The sequence below is a fragment of the Bos taurus genome, chromosome 14, assembly GCF_002263795.3.
Source record: "Bos taurus isolate L1 Dominette 01449 registration number 42190680 breed Hereford chromosome 14, ARS-UCD2.0, whole genome shotgun sequence".
Taxonomy (NCBI): domain Eukaryota; kingdom Metazoa; phylum Chordata; class Mammalia; order Artiodactyla; family Bovidae; genus Bos; species Bos taurus.
The window spans coordinates 3,006,994-3,030,950 of NC_037341.1; the positions used below are offsets into that span (position 1 = coordinate 3,006,994).

Genomic DNA, 23,957 nt, shown 5'->3' on the forward strand with positions numbered 1-23,957 from the left:
CGGTGAAGGGGGCTGGTGCTGCAAAGCCACGGGCTTACCTTCTGCAACTCTTCCTCTTGTTTAACGCCCCCCCCTCCCAAACTTGCAATTTAGAAATACCATTTGTGTCAGACTTTAGTGATTGCTCTAAGTATTACACTGTACATCTTTAACTTTTCACCATCTTGTTGTTCAGTCACTCAGTTCAGCTCAGTCGCTCAGTCATGTCCGACTCTGTGACCCCGTGGACTGCAGCACGCCAGGTTTCCCTGGCCTTTGCCGTCTCCTGGAGCTTGCTCAAACTCTTGTCCGTTGGTTGGTGATGCTGTCTACTTAGACTTAATCTTTGTATTTCACTTGAAATTACCGCTTCAATTCTTTCTGCTCTGGATGTCATATATATTCATATTTGTTAGTAATCTCATAAGATTCCACTTTGTGTTTTAAATAGCATTTCAAGGAAAGTAAGGGGGAAATCGAGTGAAGAGGAACTAAAAAGCCTTTTGATGAAAGTGAAAGAGGAGACTGAAAAAGTTGGCTCAAAGAAATGAATTCAGAAAACGAATATCATGGCATCTGGTCCCATCACTTCATGGGAAATAGATGGGGAAACAGTGGAAACAGTGTCAGACTTTATTTTTTGGGGCTCCAAAATCACTGCAGACAGTGACTGCAGCCATGAAATTAAAAGACGCTTACTCCTTGGAAGGAAAGTTATGACCAACCTAGATAGCATATTCAAAAGCAGAGACATTGCCAACAAAGGTCCATCTAGTCAAGGCTATGGTTTTTCCAGTAGTCATGTATGGATGTGAGAGTTGGACTGTGAAGAAAGCTGAGCACTGAGGAATTGATGCTTTTGAACTGTGGTATTGATGCTTTTGAACTGTGGTGTTGGAGAAGACTCTTGAGAATCCCTTGGACTGCAAGGAGATCCAACCAGTCCATCCTAAAGGAGATCAGTCCTGGGTGTTCACTGGAAGGACTGATGCTAAAGCTGAAACTCCAATACTTTGGCCACCTCATGCGAAGAGTTGATTCACTGTGGGCAGGAGGAGAAGGGGATGACAGAGGATGAGATGGCTGGATGGCATCACCGACTCAATGGACGTGAGTTTGAGTGAACTCTGGGAGTTGGTGATGGACAGGAAGGCCTGGCGTGCTGCAATTCATGGGGTCGCAAAGAGTCAGACACGACTGAGTAACTGAACTGAACTGAAGGGGGAAATCTTATATTTAACTCCAAACAGTGCTCTTTGTTCTTCCCTAAAGACCTTTCTTGAATTATCTATCGAAGAACTTCTTTAGCATTTCTTGTGGTATGAACCTGTTGGTTAATTTGGAGTGGTGGTTTTTTTTTTAATCTGAAAATGAATTGAGGTTCATTTCACTGTATACAGAACTCTGAACCGATGGCATTTTTCCTTTTTTTTTTTCCTTTCACCACCTTAAAGCTTTCTTTCACTATCTTCCAAGGAAAAGTCACTGGTCTTTCAAATTATTCTTCAACTTATGTCATGTGTCATTTTTTTTCTGGCTGCTTCCGTGATCTGCTCTTTATTTTTGGTTTTCACCAGTTTATAACTAGGATGTGCTTGGGTGTGGTTTATTCACTGTATTTGGGCTTCACTGAACCTCTTGAGTCTGTAAATGTGTCATTTCTTCAGCTGTTTTTTTCTGTTCCATTTTCTCTCTACTTTTAAAACTCTGATTCTGTGTATGTTAAATCTTTTGATAGCGTCCTTCAACAGAGTCCAGAGACTCTGTTCTTTCTCTCTTTTCCCCCAGTCTTTCTCTAAGTCCCTCAGACCGGATAAATTTTGTTGATATATTTATCCTTAGTCTCCCTGACTCTCCTCTCATCTCCATCCTACTGATCATCCGGTCCCATGGAGATTTTATTTCAGATATTCTGGTTTTCGTTATGAAATTCTCATTTGACTCTTTTTTATAGTTTCTATTTCTCTGTTGACATTTCCTATCTTTTCATTAACTATGAACGAATTTTCCTATATGTCCTTGAAAATAACAGCTCTTTGAAGTCTTTGCTTGCTAATTCCAATTTCTGAGTCACCATTGGAGTCAGCTTCCTTTAGATTTCTTTTCCTGTTGGACTGGGTTACATTTTAGTGTGTGTTTGTGTATCACGTGGTTTTAGATTATGCCCTGGACTTGTGGCTGATAAGTTGTGGCAACTCCGGATTCAGTGTCATTCCTCTGAAGACCAGTTGGTTGGTTGACTTAGCAGGCAGCTAACTAGGCAGGTCTCAATTGCAAGCTCTCTCCGTTCTATGAGCTCCAGTCTCAGTTCCGCTGAGTTCAGTCTCAGCTGGGCCGCCTGGAGCCTGCCCTATATGTGCATGGTACAAGGGTCAGCAAGTGATTCAGGCAGAATTTATACTCAGAATTTGAAGTACCCCCTCCCTGGCTGTCTTCTTCCTGGCATTTCCCCCCTCATTTTCCACCAGCTGTGGTGACCCAAACTCAGTCCTCTGGTTCTTCAAACCACTAGGATGGCTGCCGGTTCTTTGGCCAGCGGCCATCATCATGGGCCTCACCCGGTGCCATTCTTTCCTCCTAGCGTCCCTCCCCCCAGACCTGACTGCTCAGTGCTGTCTCAGGTCCTAGGTGTTGTCTAGGTTCTCTCTTCTGACCTAGTCTCTGCAAGAGGAGGGGTCACGAAGGAGCTTCTCCAACTTGCCCAAAATACCAGAGAGGTTACCATTTTAAAGTAAGATTTCTAGTAGAAATAACTTTTAAAAATTTTGAGACGTGTGACACAGTAGCCAAGCAGAAGTGCATAACTTCCTGAAGTTTGAGACACATAGTAAGTAGAGCGAAATGCAGATTTTGTGTTCGTGAAACGAGATGCTGGGTCTGCTGTGTGTGTTTATAAGAGAAGGAGAGGAGAACCCCGTGCTGCAGAGGTTACTGTGGCTGCAGAGACACCATCCCACAATCCCAGCCTCGTCTCAGGCCTCCAGACTTGTTTTCTGCAAAGATCCCCAGGCGGGGGTGGGGGGAGTGCTTGTTGAAAGGTCAATTCCATTCCTTTGTGGTGAGGCAGTGTTGGGTAATTATAAGAGATCATGTTTCAAAACTGGTATTCCCATGAACTTGCTAAAACAAGCCATTTCCCTCTTGGCTTTTTTTTTTTTCCCCTTCGGTTTCTTGGTGCTCTTTCTCTGGGTATTTTCCAGATTAGCCTAAGTAGCTATGAATCCAGACTGATTTTCTATCCAAAGCAAATTTTGTGATGTCATCATAAAATCATTATGTTTAGGTGATCAAAGTGCAATCTTTTTTTTTTTTTAAGTTATTTAAGCATAGAAGAAATGTGGTTTCAAAGGAAAGAATAGCAGTGTAATCGCTATCAGGAAGAACACTGTAGAAATGAAATAGATTGAAAAAAAAAAAAAAAACAAGGCATGTAAAGATACAGAACTAGATAGCATTTACTGAAATGCCCTACTGGCTTCCTTCCCCTGCTTTCTCTCTCCATCCTAACAGTGAATGGGATGGGCAGCGTCGTTGTTCTTTATGTGAGGACACAAGTTGAGATGCCCTGGCTGCCTGTGGTTACCCAGCTCCCAGCTCTGTCCCTTCTGCTGGGATGGTGGGAGCAGCTGGTCCCCCCTCAGGACCGGTCACCCTGTCCACTCGAAAGCTCGCGCTGGAGATTTGCTTTAGTATCTCCACTTCGTGGTGGGAACGAAGTAGCTGTCAGACCTCTTTCTTGCTCTCCATGAAAATACCTTAGACGTGAAGTCACATCCTGGGAAAGCGCTCCACGGCAGCTTGCGGAGCCTGGGAGGCCAGGCTCGCAGGGGTGCTGCCCGGAGTCAGAGCGTGCTTTCACATGTTCACGTCCTTTTACTCTGAGCCGGCGACTGGTTTGACTTTTTTTCCTAAAGTGAGGAAAGTAAAAACAAAACTCACGTTAAATAGTTTTTTCCCTCTCTTCCCAATTCTCTTCCTAGATAAGGCTCGTGGATAAAACGAAGAATGATTATCACATGCTCTAATGTTTGTTAAATGAGAAGTCTTACTATCTTCTATTGCTTTATCTCTCGGCGGGTTTGAGACTTAGAAACCACCGTCCCAGGAAGAACCATGTGGGCTCCTTGCCAATTCACATTAGGCAGCTAAAAGCTCTCAAATGGAATGTATTGCTACTAAAAATATTTGTAGTTTGGGAAAATATGTTTAAATTTGACCTCCTTGACACTGTGCGCATTCCAGTTTTTTTGCTCTGGGTTCCGCAGCGACTGTAAAGAGAAAAGCTCAGAAATGTCTTCATGGGCACTCTTACTCCATCTATGGAAGAGTCTTTCCCTTGTAAAACCAGATTCTTTATGAGTTATTTATATTCTGAGCTGCTCTAAGCAACAAATTACTTCTTCTCAGAAACACTTTGACATGTTATCTTGGTTACGAGGCCACCTGGTCACCCTGCGTTCCTGTCCAGTGTAGCGGGTGGTGAAGGATTGAGAAGGAGGACTCAGAAGGGAGTCAGTGGGTCAGAGAAGAGGGGCACCGTGAGTGTGGGTGCAAGGGTCGGGGTGGGGGGGCCCGAGGGGTCTCCCGACGGCAAGGGCCTCCCACGACCCATTTGGAGGTGTTTGTGGGGGGGCAGTCACCTTCAGGTCACGGTGACCCAGTCCAGAAGACAGACGTAGAGTGCCTTCATGGGGCTGTTTGAAGTAGAGTTCCCATTGCCTTTAAAAATATGTCACACTTGGCCTTCTCACAGCTTGCCTTATTTTAACAATTTGAGGAAGTTAGAAATAAGGACAGTTTGGTTTGCTTTTGTTTTTTGCTTGATTTTTTTGTTTTGATTTTTGGGACTTTTCAGCTGTTTAAAACTACAGAAATTTTGGAAATTCTGATTTGGAGTCTGTTACTTATTTTGAGGGTCAAGTGATTGAGAGCAGGGTGCTCGTGATCGGAGGGGGCACTCTCTCATACCGGTGGACGCCTGCTCCCGTTGGCCTGCCCGTGTCCCCTGTGAGGCGTGGGCCTGAGGCGCACCGTCTTCCTCGATGGCCCACGCGCACACTCGGCCCGTGCTGGCTTCAGTGCCCACCGTCCCGTCGTCACTGCAACGGTGTGATCCAGGGTCTGTGCTCATTCTGGGCGCGTGGGAACGGGGAGTTCTCAGTGCAGCAGGGGCCACAGCCTCTCAGACAGGCATACACGGCGCATTTTGACCCGTGAATCGTGGGATCTTAGCCAGGTCCCCACGGTCTTGGCTCTCGGGCACAGCGGCCTCGAGGGTGCCACCGGTCCTGCCCTGTCGTTTAAAAGTTTAGTGTTGTTTTCTCAGCCACGATCGTCTACATGGAGTGGGAAGGAAACCGAAATCATATTTTGAAGAGGGGATGAGCTCTTCTGACTAAATTTCGCTTTTCTCTAAGTGCTGATGTGGTCATTGAGGAAAACATTCCCTTCCCTTTAAAAAAAAAAACCTCCCATGTGTAGTGAGGGCTTGCTGACTCAGGGCGGTCGGGAGATGGATTGTGCATCTTCTCCTGCTGTAGCTGCGTGAGAAGCAGCCTGCCCTCACCTTGAGCAGGGCAGCCAGAGCCTCTTCTGCAAACAGGCGAGCGATTCCCAGATTAGAAGGGGAGGCTCTGGGGCAGCTGACTTCACCTTCTCACGGACGCCTCCCTGGGAGGCTGGGGCTGAAGCAGCCTCCATATGCAGCTGCAGGGTGGCTGGTGGGGGCCGCTGTCTGCGCCCGGAGGACCGAGGTCCCTGCCGCCCGGGGCCGGGGTGGTGGGGTGGGGGTGGGGGGCCGGCGCCTGGGCTCCGAGCCCTGAGCTGCCTGGCGGGTGAGCAGCCGCGAGACCCTGTGCTGAGCTGCGTGTGCAAAGGCAGAAGGAATTTCAGAAGAGTTTCCTTTCTTCCTGACAAGACGAAGTGCTGGTTAAAGTGAAAGCTGGCAGGAAGGTCGTCCGGGCCGTTTGGGGCGTGTCTCCTACAGCGCTGATGTGGTGCCTCCGTGGGGCTTGCTCGGGGAAGCAGTCCCGCTGAAGGGAGCTGGACGTCTAGACCGTCCATCCTGGCTCCGCTCTGGTTTTTCAGCTTCTCCCTTCCCAGCCAGCTGTCCTTCCTTACCTGGGCTGTGGCTGTAAGCGGACCTGCCCTTTGCATCCAGGCTTCTCTGGAGTCCTTCTGGGAAGCTGGAAACCCGATCCTCTCTCCCTTTCTCATTGGGGCTCCTGGCGGCAGGGCGGGTCCTGAGTGTTCAGCTCCTGGCAGCAGCTCCCTCACACCCTGTGTTGTCTCCCCAGCACAATCCTGGAGGAAGAGAAGGTCCAGCAAGAAGAGCGTATGAGGATGGAGTCCAGAAGGCAGGTCACCGCGTCCTGGGACTCTGGAGGGTCCGACGAAGCGCCACCCAAGGTAGCGAGGCCCCCACCCCACCTTGGCATTCCTCCTGCTGACTCTTGAGGGTTTGGTGTAGGCAGCTGCGTGCTATCTGTGGAGAAAACCAAACAGCAGGTTATTCTAAGAGTCAGCACTGCAACTTTGGTTTCTTATTTGCTTCTCTGAGTACCACCCTCCTGTGCACTCATTTTCCTAATCTGTGCTGCAGCCTCCAGCTGTTTGAAGCCACGGATGATTGGATTAGATGTGACCTCCCAGCTCCCTGACCACCCGCCCCCCGCCCTCATCGTCAGGCTGAAGTGAGCATGCCTGGCTCAGGGGTTTCTCTTTGCAGAAGTTGGGGACCTAAGCCGTAAATGCTTTGCAGTTTGCTTTGTTTTGAGAGGAGTCTGCTTCCACCTGACCTTGTCCCTTGGGGTTTGGTTTTCTTCTGCTGAGAACCTGGAGCACATTTTCTGCCCTTTTCTCGCCTGTGGCCAGCAGCTGGGTTGTCTGTGGAGCAGGCAGCGCGTTGCATCCGCTTGTTGAGGTCGGTCAGCAGCATCCCGGCCCTGTCCTCCATCCTCCCGGCCTGCAGCCGGTGACCAGGCCTTCGCGCTGCACAGCCATGCTGGGGCTGGGAGGCCCTCGATCGTTCCCCTCAGGTCAGGATTTTTTGTCCTCCTTTTGCCGTGGACAGAATGGTGTTTTCACACACCAGCTTGTTTGCAGAGAATAATACAGCTCAGATCATTTTCTGGACAGTATACATAAAAGGCTTTTTTGCAGTTAATGGCGAACTGCTATTTGACATTTGATGAGCTAAAAATATATTAAAAGAACTCTGACAGTTCATTCCCTTTTTGAAAAGTGTTCAGAAATCTGTTTTAACACAATGTGCTAGTAAATATTGTACCTATTTTTTTTCTTGGTCATTGTTTTAAACTGTGTAACAGGAAATATTATTACACATTTACAGTGAATGCAGGTTATTGACCAAGTTCTTCAGAACTTTAGAGGTGAAGGGTTCTGTAGTCTGGCTTCCTCCACCAATGGGAGAACTGAGGCCCAGGGAAGGAGGGCCACATGCTTTATTCTGAGGGGTCCCTCTGAGGCAGTTAGTGACGAGACCAGAAAATTTCTGTCTCTCCTCATTTAGCAACAACAGGTACCCACCAGAAAGCTATAAACCCCAGCTCCTGCGGCCTCCACAGGCCTCCTGCATGTATAGAGGTTTGCCTGTTTTCTCAGCCACAGCTGTGGAATGGTTCGGCACTGGAGAGCCTCGGAGTTCATTTCTCAGGCCCGGAAATCAAGTGGATCTACTCACAAGTGGCTCAGATGACCGAGCAGGTTCCCTGCTTGTTCCCGGCCTCACTCTCTTCATCTGTGAAGTGGGGGTACTAGTGTTCCCTGCCTCTTAGGGGTGTCGTGACGACCAGATGAGATTGTGTGTTCTCAGCACGTGTTTTGGTTCCAGAAGTGTGAGGAACTCTGTGTGGATGGTGATGAGCACAAACAATACAGCAGTCCCCGAAAACTCACAGAATTGAAGAACCTTTTCCACCTAAATGTGATTTTGTATCTCAATCTCTGTGATTTTTAATAATTTTCACGTGACTTGAGTTTTGAAAGCTCGGCTAGTAAATAAGTTCTTGGGCAGAGGTGGAGGCAGTTTGGCTTCCTTGTATTACAGAATAAAGGTGAAGCCAGCTTAAAATTTTAAATAGCCTCACATTTCTTTCTTTAGGACATTTTCAAAGTGTATATTTTGAGGCTCTTTTCTGTAATCAGAAATTGTTCTAGCCTTTAACACGGGTCAGCAGACTGCCCCACTGCCTGTTTGCTGTTGATGAAAATTTATTCTGTTGTGTGGACTTACCCCTTCCCTTGTGTTTGTTCATGACTAGGTCCCCCTACACAGTGAACCTAAGTGGTCCAGTTACTGTGTGGCTCAAAAAGATTAAAAAACTACTCTATGGGAATTCCCTGGCAATCCAGTGGTTAGGACCTGGCGTGTTCAATCCCTGGTCAGAGAACTAAGATCCCACAAGCTTTCTTCCATTCATGAGTTGTCTTTTCACTTTTTTAACCTCGTTATTTATAATGCGAAAGTTCTTAATTCTGACCAAGTTCAATTTATCTTTTTTTCATTTGTTGACTAGCTTTTGGTGTCCATTGCCTAACCCGGGGTCACAAAGGGCTTCCCTTGTGGCTCAGTTGGTAAAGAATCCACCTGCAACACAGGAGACCTGCGTTCAGTCCCTGGGTTGGGAAGATCCCCTGGAGAAGGGAAAGGCTACTCACTCCAGTATTCTGGCCTGGAGAATTCCATGGACTGTTTAGTCCATGGGGTCACAAAGCCTCGTGATTAGCGACTTTCACTTTAGGGTCACAAAGATTTACTCCTGAGCCTTCTTTTTTGAAGAGTTTTATCGTTTTAGCTCTTAGGTTTAGAGATATGATCCATTAGAATGAATTTCTGTGTATGTTGTGTAGACAGGATCCAGCTTCATTTTCACATGTGGTATCCTGATGTCCAGCATTATTTGTTGAGAAGACTGTTACCCCCAATGAAATGTCTTCACACCCTATATCATTCTTTCCAACTAAGCTCTTATATAAAATTGTTCTTTTCTGTTCTTTTTAACAAAAGGCAGATTCACCAAAACAATCAGAACACTGTTCATATGATGCTCTGTTGGTCTGTCCACAGCCCAGCAGACCTGGTTACCCCAGTCCGAGGTCCAGTGAAGGATTCTACCCCAGCCCGCAGCACACGGTGCAGACCAATCACTACCAGGTATGCGCCCACGCCAGGTGCCAGCTGCGTTCTTTCGTTCTTCACATTCAGAGTGGGGAGTACGCTATACACGCTGATGTTGATAGGTTGACATGTATATCTTTGTCATCAAACAGATGAACAATTCTCTGCCAAGCGCCAGGTTTCCTCACCTTGATAAGAACAGTGATAAGGCATTTCCCGCAGGCCTTTTTGCCTTGATCCTTTGCCATTTGATCCTTTCACGTGGTTAGGAGTTATATAGAAAAACTGCCTTAGATGGTTTGAAATCTCTTTGTTGTGAAAATTCCTAAAAGTTCCCTGGCAGTATTTTTTGATTAAAATATTCAAATAAACTGTGAGAGCTGTCTATATAAGTTATTTAAAAGTTTACTGAGTGTCATCAGTATGGAATTTTGATATAAATCAGCACCTAGAGATCTTCACTGAAGGATGTATTGATGTTTGGAAATGCAGACTTGACTGCACTTTATCTCATTAAAAAGTTGCTGACAGTCCTGCCATCCAGAAGCAGCCTGATGAGTTAGGGAAGCAAAAGGAGAGAGATTCCTTTCTCTCTCCTTCTTTTGACTGAGCGAGAACCGTACAGAGAAACGCCTCCTATTTCCTTCTGCGTTGCCGTTTTTCTCCACATCCAACTAAACACTCTTTCTCTGCCTGCGCCATCACTGTCAGCCTGTGCAGCCGTGTCTCTCCCACCACCTGCCCTGGTTCATGAGAGGACAGGCCTGCGGGGGTCTTGTTTCTTCTTCGCTGGGGGCGTCACGGTGAGCTGGGCAGGAAGGGGCCTATAGAGCGACAGCTTAGCCGTGTTTCTGGCCTCCTGTTGCTTCTGCATCCGAGGATGGTCTGCGCTCAGCATTGTAAGAAGTGTGCAAAGTAGAGAATGTGTGCTTTCCTAGTGTACATTTGCACTGGCTGTCTAAGCTAACAGATGACCTTTCTTGAGGCCATAGTTGAGAGTCCATTTCCTTGCTTTACTGGCTTTTAGAGGTACCTGCACTTCTGACTCATGACCCCCCTTCTTCCATCATCCAAACCCCAGTATCTCCCTGACCATTCTTCAGTAGTCACACCCCCTTTTCTTTTCCCTTCTGCTTCCCACTTGCATTTTAGGGACCTTATGATCTCCTTGGGTCCACTGGGGTAGTCCAGAGCAACCTCCCCGTCCCAGGAGTCCTGACTTATAATCACGTCTGTGCGATCCCTTTGCCGAGTAAGGTGTTGACAGGTCCCAGGGATCAGGCCTTGGACATCAGGCCTCTGGGGAGCCGTTTCTCCGCTGCCACACTGTCCTCTGCAGTCTTGGTTACTTCCTGTCACCTGGAAGCCGGACCATGCAGAAGCCACACTGTGTCAGAGCGTGACCTAGCCGCTTCGCTCATCCGCAGGTCTCTGGCTACCCTGGCCCACATGGAGTCACAGCCATGGCTGGCAGCATCTACCCAGGTCAGGCATCTCTCTTGGACCAAACAGATTCGTGGAATCACAGACCACAGGAGATATCCATGTGGCAGCCCAGCGTGGAGGTAAATTGGACGTCCTTGGGCTTTGCCTTGTTAATTGATGAGGCTGTACCCAAGGCACCTTTCATTCTGAATCCTAAGATTTCTCGGTTTAGATGATTCTAAGATCAGATGTTCTCTGGGTCTGTGAATCTTTTTAACTAAAAAATAAAGAGATGCTACCATCATTAGTCCATTCATTTGAAAAAACAGAGCCCTACATGAGGCCAGTGGACAGACAGAGCCTCCAGCTCAGCCACCCATGTTAATTTTTACTAAGTTTTCCTGGTGAAACCAAGAACCACTCCTGTAGTGTTAAAAAACACTTCTTTAAATCCAAGAACGTCTGTAGCTGTCTGCTGCTGTTCATGTTCTTTCCCTTGGAGTAAACATGCCTTACACTCATAACATGCGTGTGTCACGTTTAACCCTCCTCCCACTGTTTTACTTCCAGATCGTTTCCACTTTTTTTGCTCTATTTAATGAAGCGTTCTGTGCACACATCTTGGATTACTTCTTTAAAATATATCCCTGCAAGAGAACAGTTGTATACCTGTTAAAGTTGTGTCAGCCACGTTAACCTGAAGCCCAAGGAAAAGCGGCTCCCACAAGCAGAGCATGAGAGCCTATTTCCCCCACCCTTGCTGCTCTGCTTAATTTTTTTTGGAAAGACATACGGAGAAAAAGTAAGAGCACCGTACGTGGACGCCTGAGAGTGACCCTCCTCACCGCCCCTCCCCCACCCCCAGGACTCGGCGGCGCTGGACCTGCGCGGCCTCGGGCAGGCGCTGCCCACACACCTGATGGAGGAGCGGCTGATCCGGCAGCAGCAGGAGATGGAGGAGGACCAGCGCTGGCTGGAGAAGGAGGAGAGGTTTCTGGTAACTGACGCACGCGCGATGCTTCCACTCCTCGAGCCCCGGGGCACCCGCTGTCCCGCCAGATGGCAGGAGGGTCCATCTTGTCCAGAGCAGGAGCGTTGGTGCCCTCAGACTTGTAGTAGTGGGTTGTTTGCTTGTTTGCTTTTTCCAACTGACTTTTTCCGGGTAAATTTCTAGGACGTCAGCAGTGGCATTGCGGGCTCAGACATAGAACCGTTTCTGTGGCTTTCCATGGCTGCCATGCTCACACAGAAACAACTCCCGCTAAAGCGGCCGCTTGCACACAAGACACTGCCTCTAGCCACTGCAGGCCGGTGGCTAGACGGGCAGGCCCCAGGCTTGCCTTCCTGGGTCCTCGAGTTCACGGTCTGAGGGGCACAGCCCTCCGCCCACACACCTCTGGGGTTCCTGGCAGGAAGCGTCTTCCTGGGACAGCTCTTGCCAGCAGCGCCTCAGAAGTCCCTGGGGACAGAGGAGTGGTGACAGCGGTCTCTGTGTGTCACGGGGGCCTCAGTCTCCCAAGCCCTCCCCTGTCAGCCCTCCTTCCCGAAGTAGCGGAAGAGAAGGATGGCTGGATGGAGCAGGACTTGGGGAGCCTTCACACAGCCCCACATCCGGGGGTCCAGGACTGGTCCCCTGGGCCGTAAACATCCCCTGGGGCCTCTCATCACCCTCTGTGCTGAGGGACAGGACACCATCGATGAGGGGGATACAGCCGTGTTCAGGACTCTGGGAGTCCTTCAGGCACAGAAACACTTAAATCAACAGCCAGTTGTTTATAAGACAGATAGCCTATTTGCCCTCATTGATTTGTATTTTAAAAGTGACTGTCACAAACTCTCCAGATTAAGCTGAATGTATTGCAGTACCGGTGTCTGGTCTGTGGTTGCTCCTGGGGGCTGAGGAAGGCCAAGGCTGTGAGCTGCTCTGAGCCGGGGTAGCCGGGGGCACTGTGTGGAGCTGGGTGCATGTGGTGCCCAGGCGCACACAGATTGGGGTTTCAAGGCGGACAGGCCCAGGAGGCGTGCTCAGCCTCGTGAAGAGCTGGTCTGTGGGGAAGCTGGATGCCTAAGCCCAGCTCCACTGTCTGAGTGATGGCAGGTGTCCGGAATCAAGACTGGAGACTCTGCCGGCTGTCAGCTGTTGGGTCTGTTCCTTCTAACTGAGATTTTACATACCACAGACATGCAGATCCTAGGTGTACAGTTGGATGAGTTTTGATAAATGTGTAAGTCCGCATACCCTCCTCTCCGTACGTAGAGCTTTTCTGTCAGTCCAGTAGCCTCCAACTCGTGTTCAAGACACATTAGTGAGCCGTGTAACCTGCGCCACGGGGCTCCAGTCAGTGCCGCGTCCTGTGACAGGCGTGGTGTCCTGGTCCCCTGAACTCATGACACTTGCGCCGTTTGTTCCTGACCCTCATTCCTCCCGTACAGCCTCGGAATCTCCTCTAAGTCCAGCTCTTGCCTCGCTAAATCACTGCCTGTTCATTCAGAGTTCCCCTCACTGGCAGCTTGGTGTCTCATTCTCACTGACTGTTGTTTTAGTCACTCAGTCGTGTCCGACTCTTGTGACCCCATGGACTGTAGCCCGCCAGGCTCCTCTGTCCGTGGGATTTTCCAGGTGAGAATACTGGAGCGGGTTGCCATTTCCTTGAGGGGATCTTCCCGACCCAGGGATCAAACCTAGGTTTCCTGCATTGCAGGCAGATCTTTACCATCTGAGTCATTCTTAGTTATTATTTTTGTATATGAATATGCATTGAGTTTTAGGAAGTTACCTTGTATATAACAATATTTATCACATGAAATCTTTTTGACTGACTTCCTTGGGCTGTCTGAATGCACCATTGTCACTTTTTAAAAACATTTTTTCCCTTTATTTTCAGTTATGTATCTCATATTGCCTGAAGCATCTGTTGCCAACTTTGGTGTTAAATAAGTCCTTGCCTGCTTTTCTTGCTTTTATTTTTAAAGTTAACGTCTATAATATAATGTTGGCTTTATATTTCAAAAAATAACTTTTAAAAACCTTTTAAAAGGTTTAACATGATGAAGTGTGTGAAGCATTTTGCTTGGTTTTATGCTGGAATCACATTCCAGAGAGGAGTCCCCAGTAAGTCGTGGTTGACATCCTTTTAAGGTCCTGGTTTATCTTGTTTGTGATGTTTCATTAGAGTTTCCTGTTGATCTTCATAAGCAAGAATGGTTTATCATTGTCACTGTTACGGTTTCAAGATCAAAACAGTGTTGGTGCCATGAGACAAGTTGCCTAACCGCCGCCGCATCAGCTCTGGGTCAGGTAGCGGGGTAGGGGCGGGGGAGCTGAGAGCAAGCAAGTCGTCAGCCTGGGTGACTGGTGGGCGAGGCGCAGCCCCACCGACCGGGGAGCAAGGTGAGGAGGTGGGGGAATGAATGCCACGCCTGGCCCCTCTGCAGTCCTGTCCCCTCCCAGCTGTGTCTCCTGCCCCAGCCGTGGTGATGTTTCTAAAACTTGGCTCTGATCCTGTCCTTCTCTGACTCAGAGTCTGCTGGTGGCCACCAGTGGGTGACCGCCCGGGGCCCTCCATCCTTCCTGCCGTCCGGGCCTACCCCCCAGGTCAGCCCCTGATTGTGGCAGAGAGGACGGAGCCGGGGAGGCGTGCAGGGCCGGCCTAGCAGCTGCAGAGCGTTCCGGGGCAAGGGCACACTGAGCACAGGAGCCTAGACTCGGGGTCAGCCGGATGAGGGCTGAGAGTCCCAGTTGTTGTGACCCACATAGCTGTTTACCGCTTTACGCTTTAATGTATTCATCTGTGAAGTAGCTACAATGTCCTCTGTAAAGGGCACTTTTCTGTTGGGTGGAATTGAGGATTAAGCATGTAACCTGTGAACAGTGGAGCGGGGGGAAGTACGCCGTTAATCTCTCCAAGGGCTTTTCTCTCTATCAGCCGGGAGGCGGTGCTGCTGAGAGTCTGGACTGTGCACCTCAACCAGAATACCTGCAGGCCGCTCCCAACCTTTTTTTTTTTTCTAAACCATTATAGACCTGATACTCTAGTGAAATAAAAAGCAGTTACTAGAAAAAAGGAACATTTTTTAAAGATACAGAAAGTTTTATTTTGAGCTCCAAAAGACCCAAAAATTACTATTTAGATTGCTGTAGAAATTTCCGAAGATGCTCGTCCTCTTGCTTCTGTCTCATAACGCCCTGGTACCAACAAGTCTTTTCTGACCCACCCTGGTCCTCGGTCTGTGCCGGGTGCAGAGCTGCCGTGCCGTTCCGGGGTCAGCTTGCATCCTGGTGGAGGAGTCACCTTCTTCTTTGAAAACTTAACATTGCTTTGTCAGTAGTGATTCCCAGATTCTTTTCTAATAGATCAGAATCAGCAGCTGTTTATGGAAGCATCCAATTTTAGGCCCTACCTCGTTGTGTGAGGTGACTTTTTATCGAGCACTTTGGAGAGTCGCGCATCCCTCAGGTCCCTCCCCCTCTGTTGGCACACATTTGTCAGGGTGGCAGGCTCTTGCCTAGAGCACAGGGCCGCGACCTACAGTGGAATCTTGGTGGCATGTCCCCACCTCCTTCTCTGATGTCATGCAGCCTGTGCAGTTTCTGAGATGGCTCCACGGCGGTGGAAGCTGTCCTGCAAACTGGCAGGAGAGAGCCAGCAGCCTTGATCAGAGCCTCAGCGCGCTGGGCGGTCCTGCTTTCCTCTTGGGTGCTGCTTTCAAAGAGAAAAGCTTTGCTCCCTGTTTGTTTTGCTTGCTGTGTGCACGGTCATTCTCTAATGCAGGGCTGTGCTGAAGGCAGGGTTTTAACTTTAAAATGAGAACGTTTTGAGTATATAAAAGCTGCTTTGTGTTCTGAGAAAGGAAATGAATGTTGGAGCTGTTTTCCCCCTCGTGGCAGAGTCAGCTAGCGGGAGTGAAAGATAAGCATCAGGACGGGGTCACAGGGTCCCAGACAGGACTCTGCTCCCACCCAGGACACAGCCCTCCGTGTTTCCTCCATGGTCCAGGTCTGAAGACAGGGTGGTGCACGGGGAGAGGACTTCAAGTTGGAAGCCTTCCTTCAGCACATATTTGCTAAACATCTCATATGTGCCCATTTCTGTGCCAGTTCGTTCAGTTGTGTCCAACTCTTGCATCCCCATGGACTGCAGCACACCAGGCTTCCCTGTCCATCACCAACTCCCAGAGCTTGCTCAGACTGATGTCCATCAAGTCGGTGATGCCATCCAACCATCTCATGCTCTGTTGTCCCCTTCTCCTCCTGCCCTCAATCTTTCCCAGCATCAGGGTCTTTTCCAAGGAGTCACTTCTTCACATCAGGTGGCTAAAGTATTGGGGTTTCAGCTTCAACATCAGTCCTTCCAATGAATATTCAGGACTGATTTCCTTTAAGATTGACTGGTTGAATCTCTTTGCAGTCCAAGGGACTCTCAAAAGCATCAATTCGTCAGTGCTCAGGTTTCATTGTAGTTCAACTCTCACATCCATACATGACTACTGGAAAAACCATTTCTGTGCCAGACACTTACTTAGTCCTTGTAATAATCATACAGGTGAACTGGATCAGGAGAAGTGAAGCCCCTTGTCCGTGGCAGCTTAGCACCTGTGTGGTGAGAAGAAGCAGGCGTTGTGCCACGTAGGGAAGGGGCGGGGGAGTCCCAACAGGTGGCACTTCGCTTATTGACTGGCCGCGGGTTTTCAGTGAAGTCCAGCGGTGCTGGGGCACAGGGCCTCATGGACAGAGGCAGGCGCGGGACAGAGATGCAGCCTGGTGGCTGACACATTCTGTTTTTCGCATGTTCAAACCCTGTGGCTCAGTAACTCAGCTGTCAGAAACATGTGCCCAGGAAGTGCTCAGGAATTTAGTCAAAGGTTTGTACACAGAGCTGTTCACCCAGAGCCTGTTCATGCACGTGAAATTTTGAAAACGGCCCAAATGTTCAGCAAACAGCAGGTGAGCCGTTTTATTGTGCTTCACACATACGTGGCGGTCTCAGTGCTTTGCCAGCACTACCTCGCTTAATCTTGATGAGGATTGGGGTGGTATGCAGCGAGTGGTGTCACCTACTACCCGTGTTACAGATGAAGAGGTTGAGGCCCAGGTCTCACAGCTCGAGAGCGCAGGGGCCTGACCCAAGTCCCACACCCTACATACATACATTGCTCTGCTTTGGTGGCATTTTCTACTCTGAGGACAGTGGAGCTTGAGTACTTTTTTTCCTTTGAGAGTGAATTTGTACATCAGATGGCTAGTGCCAGCACCCAGGCTGCTTCCACCTTGTTCTGTGTGTGACAACATTCACACTCTGGAATACTGTGCAACATTTCCCATGTTTGCCAGTTTCCGCTGTGTGATGTCATATGAAGGCTCCGGAATTATATGACATGGTTTCACTTTTGAAAACACATCTAAGTAAAGCGAGAGACCAAGCTCATCTCTCTGTCACCACCTCTAACAGGCGCCTGTGGCTAGTGTCCTCAGCACCTGGCCCTCATCAGGACGTTCTTTCCTTTACAAGAGTCGTTTTTCCTGTGTCATCTCTGCCAAATACAGGGTTTCTGAAAGAGACGGTGCACTGACGGAGACCAAGAAATGAGTGGTCAGCCTGGAGAGGGCAAGGGGAACGTACCTTGAGATGGGCTTCGGCCAGTGTGTCTGGCACAGAGGGGCAGGTGTCGGCGCGTCTGCCTGTGGGCTGCGTGAAACCCGCACTGTGGTGGGGCAGGCTGGGGCCACTGCGCGGCGTTGTTTCCGTGAGGAGGAAACCAACCAGGCCCCACACCCTCACAGCGTGTGGCCTACTTTGTTTAGGCTTCTGTTAGTGACATTCACCCACTCTTACTAAGTCGAGATTCCTCTGTCTGGTTTCGAATTCTGGGTGCACCATGCGGTGGGGGGTACCCGTCACCGGACCATTTGCTGGTTTGGCAAGACAGCCAAGTAGGAATAAGCCTCCACCTGCCGGGAAGACGTCATCGGTGCCTGCTCCCGGGGCAGGGGTTTCTCGGGAAAGAAAGCGTGCTGCTAGGAAGAGAGGTGAGGCCCACATCTTCGTGTGTCACGTGGGGCGGGGCGCAGGCCAGTTCTGTTAGCTGTGCACACGTGCAGAGAAGGGGGCTCTGCTGGGCCCGCTGACTTGCACTTGTCACCCATGGGCTTTGAGAGTCTTTCTGAAACTCTGGAACTTTCAACTCTTCAAGACGCTTAGTACAGAAGTACATCAGTGGTTTTCAAGCCGAAAATGAAACTGTGTGGTTTGCTCTTGTTTCTCCAGAAACCTGACGTGCGGCTCTCTCGAGGCAGCATCGACAGGGAGGACGGAGGTCCTCAGGGCCTGGTAAGCAGCTGCCTGCATCCTTGTCAGGACTGGGACCTCTTTGTGTCTTGGGGTGTCCACGCTTTTTAGTACTTGTCATACAGAACACAGTGACTCGTTCCGTAACTGAAACCGGCATTCCAGCCAAGGTTATTAAAACATACAGTACACAGAATTTCTCCCCATCACTAACACAGTCTTTTCAGTAGTAAGCTGAAATACTGAAATACGTGCACACGTTAACTGTTACTACAAGTTGTCATCTGGCCAAATTTGTATACTCTTATTTCGTGTTTTATAAAAGTTTCCACAGTCAGAGAAAATTTGTTCAATCAGGAAATTTTTCTCCTGGATGTTGTAGGAGAAAATGCCTGAAATTCTCTTTGAAGACCTAGCTTCTTATTATTCTAAATACATTTAAAGCCTGCTAGAAATATTCCCTGTTCTTTAGGGGAGAGTAGTTAAAATTATTTTATTAGGATTTCCATCAATGGATATCTGGTTAAAATAAGAGAAAAATAATAATAAAAGAAAAAACTTAAATTCCCAGTAAAAAAGGGAAACTGCCACTTGCTGGGTAATGGAATTAAGGAGATAAATTTCCACCCTAATAAGGCTTTTGGGTATATATAAACCACTTCATTTCTAGACACATGCCTGCCTACATACATACACACATGTGTGCATACATATGTAAAAACATACATACATGAGACCAGGTTGTCAGCCAGCTGGAGAATGCATAGTTTTCCCTAGTCTGTGCTATAAAATCCAGCTCCCCTAAGACCTGGCCCCTGGAAGATGTGGCCAGTCACCAGCATGTGAGGGTTTGGCCTTTCCCATCACACACACGTGTGCACACACACACACACACACTGGGCTCTACAGAGTGTTTGGTGTTCACACACACACACACACACACACACACAGTGGGCTCTACGGACAGAATGTTGGGGTTCTTTAGTCCACGTGTGCAAAATCACACAGTCCCCCATTTAACATCTCCATACACAGGGCTCCTTCCTTATGTTGAAAAGATGACACACATCTGAAAGCATTTTTCTCTAAGATCAGAAACACGACGAGGATGCTTACTTTCCTCACATTTATTCAACATAGTATTGGAAGTCCTAGCCACAGCAACCAGACAGGAAAAAGGAATAAAAGGAATTCAGGTCAGTAAAACTGTCACTGTTTGCAGATGACATGATACTATACACAGAAAATCCTAAAAATGCCACCAGAAAGCTATTAGAACTCATCAATGAATTCAGTAGAGTTACAGGATACAAAATTAACATAGAGAAATCTGTTGCATTTCTATACACTAAGAATGAGCTATCTGAAAGAAAAATTAGGGAAATAATCCCATTTACCACCACATCAAAAAGAATAAGATACCTAGGGATAAACTTAACGTAAGGAGACAAAAGACGTGTACTTTGAACACTAGGATGCTGATGGAAGAAACTGAAGACAATACAAATGGCTGAAAAGACCCGCTGTGGGTTTGGACTGGAAGAAGTGATGCGGCTAAAACGACCAGTGCAGCCCCTGTCAAGACACTAATGGCGTTGTTAGCAGACCCAGGACAGATACATTTAAAACATGTATGGAAACACAAATGACCCTGAGTAGCCAAAACAGCCTTGGGGAAGAACAGAGCTGAAGGAAGCACCTTTCTTGGCTTCAGACTATACTGCAAAGCTGCAGTAATCAAAACAGTAAGGTCCTGGCATAAAGACAGACACGTAGGTCAGTGGAATAGAACAGAGTACCCTGAAATAAAGCCCCATACTGTGATCAGGTCGTCTTCAAAACAGGGAGTGTTCAGTGACCTGGCGGGAGCTGCTGCAGTCCTGGGTGAGGAGCAGTTGTGGCTCTGTGTGCTGTCTCCTGATCCTTGTGTTTTAAAGAAGTGGGTCTCTGCTCAGTAAAAAGGAAAGCACCTTAAAATACTTGTATTGTAGCCAGTTTATTGTTTTAGAGTAACCAAGGCAAGTCTGTCTTCAAAAGTAGGGTAGGGTTCTGAACATACTTCTTTTCATTCAGTCAGCCTAGGATAGGTGGCTCTGATCGCAGCTGTAGGCACGGCAGTCTAGACGAGGGCTGGTTGTCTGTGCGCCTGCCTGGGGTGGTCTGGCTTCCTGGCTTGGCCTCTGGCTAGTGCAGAGCAGAGGGCGTGTCACCCCAGTTCCTTCAGGCGATAGTGACAACATAGATGTCCCAGTGCTGTGAAACCTCTTCTCGTTGCTGTCCTCAATAGCTCCCCTTCTTGTGATGGGGTGGGGCGCAGGGGGCCGTGCATCCAGATGCAGACACAGATTTCACACTCCTGTAGGCCAACTGGAGACGTCTGTGGACATAATTTCTTTAAAGAAATGCTGAAATTGTGACCACCTTGACCCCACACCCCCTGGATGTTAGGTGCAACCGTCTCGTTAGCCTTTGAACCCAGTGTTTAGCTCAGGCGTCCTGGACGGGGCGGCTATTGCCTTGTGGCGCAGCACCCTACTGCACTGACCCCGTGTCTTTTTTCCCCACAGACTGGAAACCAGCACATATATCAGCCTGTGGGCAAACCAGGTAAGTTAAGAAATGGATTGCGCATCACACAGTTTGTGTAATTTGAAGGGAGTGTAGTTTCTTAGCTTTGGAATGCCTCGTGATGTGTTCATGCTTCTCCCGCTGCAGACCACAGCATGTGTGATGTTTACCAAATTCAGCCCACGCCTGAAGTACTGGAAAACAGGAGTTACAGCTCTAATGCGCCAGAAACACCCCACCCCCACCCCTGCAGGGGGCCCTCTCTCAGACTAGCGCCTGTTGTAATAACTCCGTTTATTTGGGAGTCGTTTCCATCCTTTCCATTAACGGACGTTACTCAATGGGGCTCATTCCTTTACCAGATCCTGCAGCACCACCAAAGAAGCCGCCGCGTCCCGGAGCCCCCGGGCACCTGGGCAGCCTGGCCAGCCTCGGCAGCCCTGGGGACAGTTACAACGAGGGCGTCAAGGTGAGCAGCTTTCATCCCAGGTGCCGACCCTGCAGTGATGTGCGGTGGGGTGGGGGGCTCCTCCATCAGCTCCAGACCCCGCTCGGAGTCAGGACCAGCCTCACTGGGAACTCTTTTTCTGTGTTCTCTCACGTGATAGTCCAGGGCCTCAGTCAGACCCTATCTCAAGAGTGTTTTCTTATCAGACAGGATGTTTCTTTGAGGTAAAGTGCTAGGATACCTTCTGATGGTACAGAGGAGTTGAGCCAGACACCTGGGGGACGCGAGACCTTGAGCAGGCACAGTGTCTCCAAGTCCGTCCACGTGGCTTGGGGCGGCGGGGGAGTGGGGTGTGGGTTTCGATCCTTCCCCGACCGGAACCGCAACTGTGTATGCCCAGCAGCGTGTGCTGCGGCTGCAGCTGCCTGCTGTGTGCCCACTCAAGCGGAGGGGCACCTCCACTCCCCATTAGGTCAGTTATCTCTCAGAATATATCTCTAAAATCAAGGTGGTGTGTTGACTGGTATTTTTTCCTTCTTCATGGTGCCTAGAAAAAGGTACATATTAGAACCCAGTAGCTGTGATCCATCCTGATAAGCTGTGTTTCATTGACAACCACCATTTATTGAGTGCCAGCTGCTGTGGCAGAACTTGTCCTGTGTAGTTTAAAGCTCACATCAGCCTCACGGGATCGGTGGTCTTACTGTTTTTCTCAGCTTTCACGTGAGACACCCCGGTTCCCAGAGGTTAAAGGGCATTTCAAAGGTACAGCCTCCCTATAGCTGACCCAGCATTTAGCTGCAGACCTGACTTTCCATCCACATGCTGTGTGCTGCCTCTCCAGGTTTACACCAGAAGCCAAGGGGCTGATTTCCTCATAGAGGCAGGAGAGTCAGAGAGGTTGTCCAGGCAGAGAAAACGTCATGTCCAGGCGCGCATCTGCCTGCAGCCTAGAGGCTGCTCTCTCGGACCACCCTGGCCCCTGCAGGGGCAGTGTGGAGGTTAGCATGGGCCCAGAGGCACCCCTGTCCAAGGACAGGTCACCAGCTCCCAGAAACCAGAGTGCTGGTCCTGGGGACGGCCCGGGGCTTGGCTTCCCCAGCTGCCAGGCCTCCGGGCCCATAACTCCGCTAGCAGCACAGAGGAGCAGAAAAGGACAAACCCTTTCCTGATGTGGTTTATTTACATAAATTTTAAAAACGAAGAGAGAAATTGGGTTAGGGAAATTTTTTCATTCTCATAAGCAAAAGAAGAAAATTTCAAAATGGCCTGTATTGCAGTGAAAAACCAACTTTAAAAGTAGATCAGACACCAGCTTAGACCTCTGACCTGTGTTCATTTTTAACATGTGGACTAACATTATGAATAAATATAATGGGGAAACAACCTTGTTACAGGGTATATATAGGATATTGAACAAGTAGAAGTCTTTGTGGAAAGAGTGTGCTTACTTAAAATACACTCTGATTGATAAGTGTGAAGTATTTATCTCTATTATCAAATCCAGTCTGAAAGAAGCTCTCTCTTTAATACAGAAATGCTTACCTTTACCTGGTATAACTGGTATTCATCCAAATAATAGCCAGAAACCAGTCTCAGTTTCTGCTTGGTGGCTTTACATTTCGGCTCTGAATTACCAAAGTCTTCCAGGATGACCCCTCCCACCGCGAGTAGTTGGATTACCTGTGTCTCTGTGGGTTGGTGGTGTGTCCTAACCTTCTTCCAGGGGCCTCCAAGTGGTCAAGCTCAAGAAAATAGGAGGCCAGTGTCAGCTGTCTGCAAAGCAAGCTGGTGCTGTGGGAGGGTCCCCGGGAGTGGCCCCTGGCAGTGTGATGACAGTGCTGCCCTCACAAGAGCTGGGCAAAGGATGAACACAAAGGAACGAGCTTTGAACAGAGTAGGACGGACCGCCCTCTCCTCCAGGAGTCCAGTCGTGGTTCTTTGTCGGAGCCCCGGCTGCCACACCTGAGGAAGCCCCCCTCTCCATCCTGATTGATGCCCTTTGAGCCGGCTCTCCCGCCACATTCAGCATCTCAGTGCCAACGCTTCTGCTCTCGGAAGTGATGCTGTTACTAACAACTTCCCCCTTTCCCGCGCACACAGCGTGGAGGATTGGACCTCAGAATTTAGGATTCTGCTGAATTTCTATACCAAAGGGTATAGAATTCAGACAGTTCTAAAGAAAAGTCAAGAAATCCGTATTTCTCTCAGTTAACTTTGTCGGTCATATTACAGTAGAATAGCTCTAAAGCTATAGAGAAAAGAAAACATTAAATAAAATTTCTAGACTTAAAGGAAGAACCCAGCCATAAGAACTGGTTCAAATGAGGGGTATTTTTTGTTCGTTTGTTTTTAAATGAAGCTCCTGGTATCTTTAAATACAGCCCCCAGTCGGGCATCTCTGTCACAGCGGGACGGCTGGGTCGAAGCCTGTTTCCGAGGATGTCGGGTGTCGGGGGCGCTCAGGGACTGAGGGTGTGCCGTTCCTCCTGAACCTCAGGAGTCCAGCGGGCAGTGTTGTGTGAACACAGCATAGATACGCCTCTTTCTTTATAGAAGACCCCCAATTCTGTGGATCCTTGCACGGCTGCCGGATTGTCACGCTCGGGCTTTGCATGTTGTTTTCCTCATTTATTCATGAAAGCAAGCATGGTGCATGGCAGGCCCCTACTGAGTACGCGGGTGCCCTGAACAGACCGCCCGGCGGCTGCGCTTGGCTGGCCCGCGAGCCAAGCAACAGGCGGAAACCTGCTCCTCTTGTTCTGCTCGTGTGTTTTTACGGGGGTTTTGTCTGCTGCCTTTATTAATACTGTTTTTCTTTTTTCCCTCTCTCTGACAAATTCCTTTAACTTGTCCTCACCTTCCGTTCGACAATAGCCATGGAGGGTAAGCACATGGTGTCTGCGTGTCTGTCCAGCTCTCCGTCACACCCTGCTCTGCATGCTCATCTGGACCAGGAGGCGGGAAGCCCGGGGAGGACGCGTTCGCTTGGTTTGCCCCCAAAGCAGCACGTGTGTTTGCCGCAGAGTGACCACGAGCATCTGTGCAGTGGTGGAGCACTCCTTCGCTTTCTGTCCCGGGGTCAGAGATGGCTGAGTGCTGGCAGCAGGTC

General features: G+C 49.0%; 1 protein-coding gene and 2 long non-coding RNA genes across 3 annotated transcripts in view; 1 reads left to right on the forward strand and 2 right to left on the reverse strand.

Annotated features, from left to right (window-relative positions):
- PTK2 (protein tyrosine kinase 2) overlaps window positions 1–23,957 on the forward strand; it is a 192,888-nt gene that overhangs the window by 162,811 nt on the left and 6,120 nt on the right. The window contains 7 exon segments of the mRNA NM_001075250.2: window positions 6,276–6,387; window positions 9,068–9,154; window positions 10,546–10,683; window positions 11,409–11,540; window positions 17,809–17,871; window positions 20,397–20,436; window positions 20,760–20,866. Of these exon segments, the coding sequence (NP_001068718.2) occupies window positions 6,276–6,387; window positions 9,068–9,154; window positions 10,546–10,683; window positions 11,409–11,540; window positions 17,809–17,871; window positions 20,397–20,436; window positions 20,760–20,866 (679 nt within the window).
- On the reverse strand, window positions 3,411–6,279 carry LOC112449596 (uncharacterized). The gene is made up of 2 exons (XR_003038191.2): window positions 6,100–6,279; window positions 3,411–3,887 (listed from the first exon to the last, which is right to left on the reverse strand). It is a non-coding gene; the product is annotated as an uncharacterized lncRNA (long non-coding RNA).
- On the reverse strand, window positions 19,810–23,731 carry LOC132342171 (uncharacterized). The gene is made up of 3 exons (XR_009490430.1): window positions 22,529–23,731; window positions 21,087–21,392; window positions 19,810–20,206 (listed from the first exon to the last, which is right to left on the reverse strand). It is a non-coding gene; the product is annotated as an uncharacterized lncRNA (long non-coding RNA).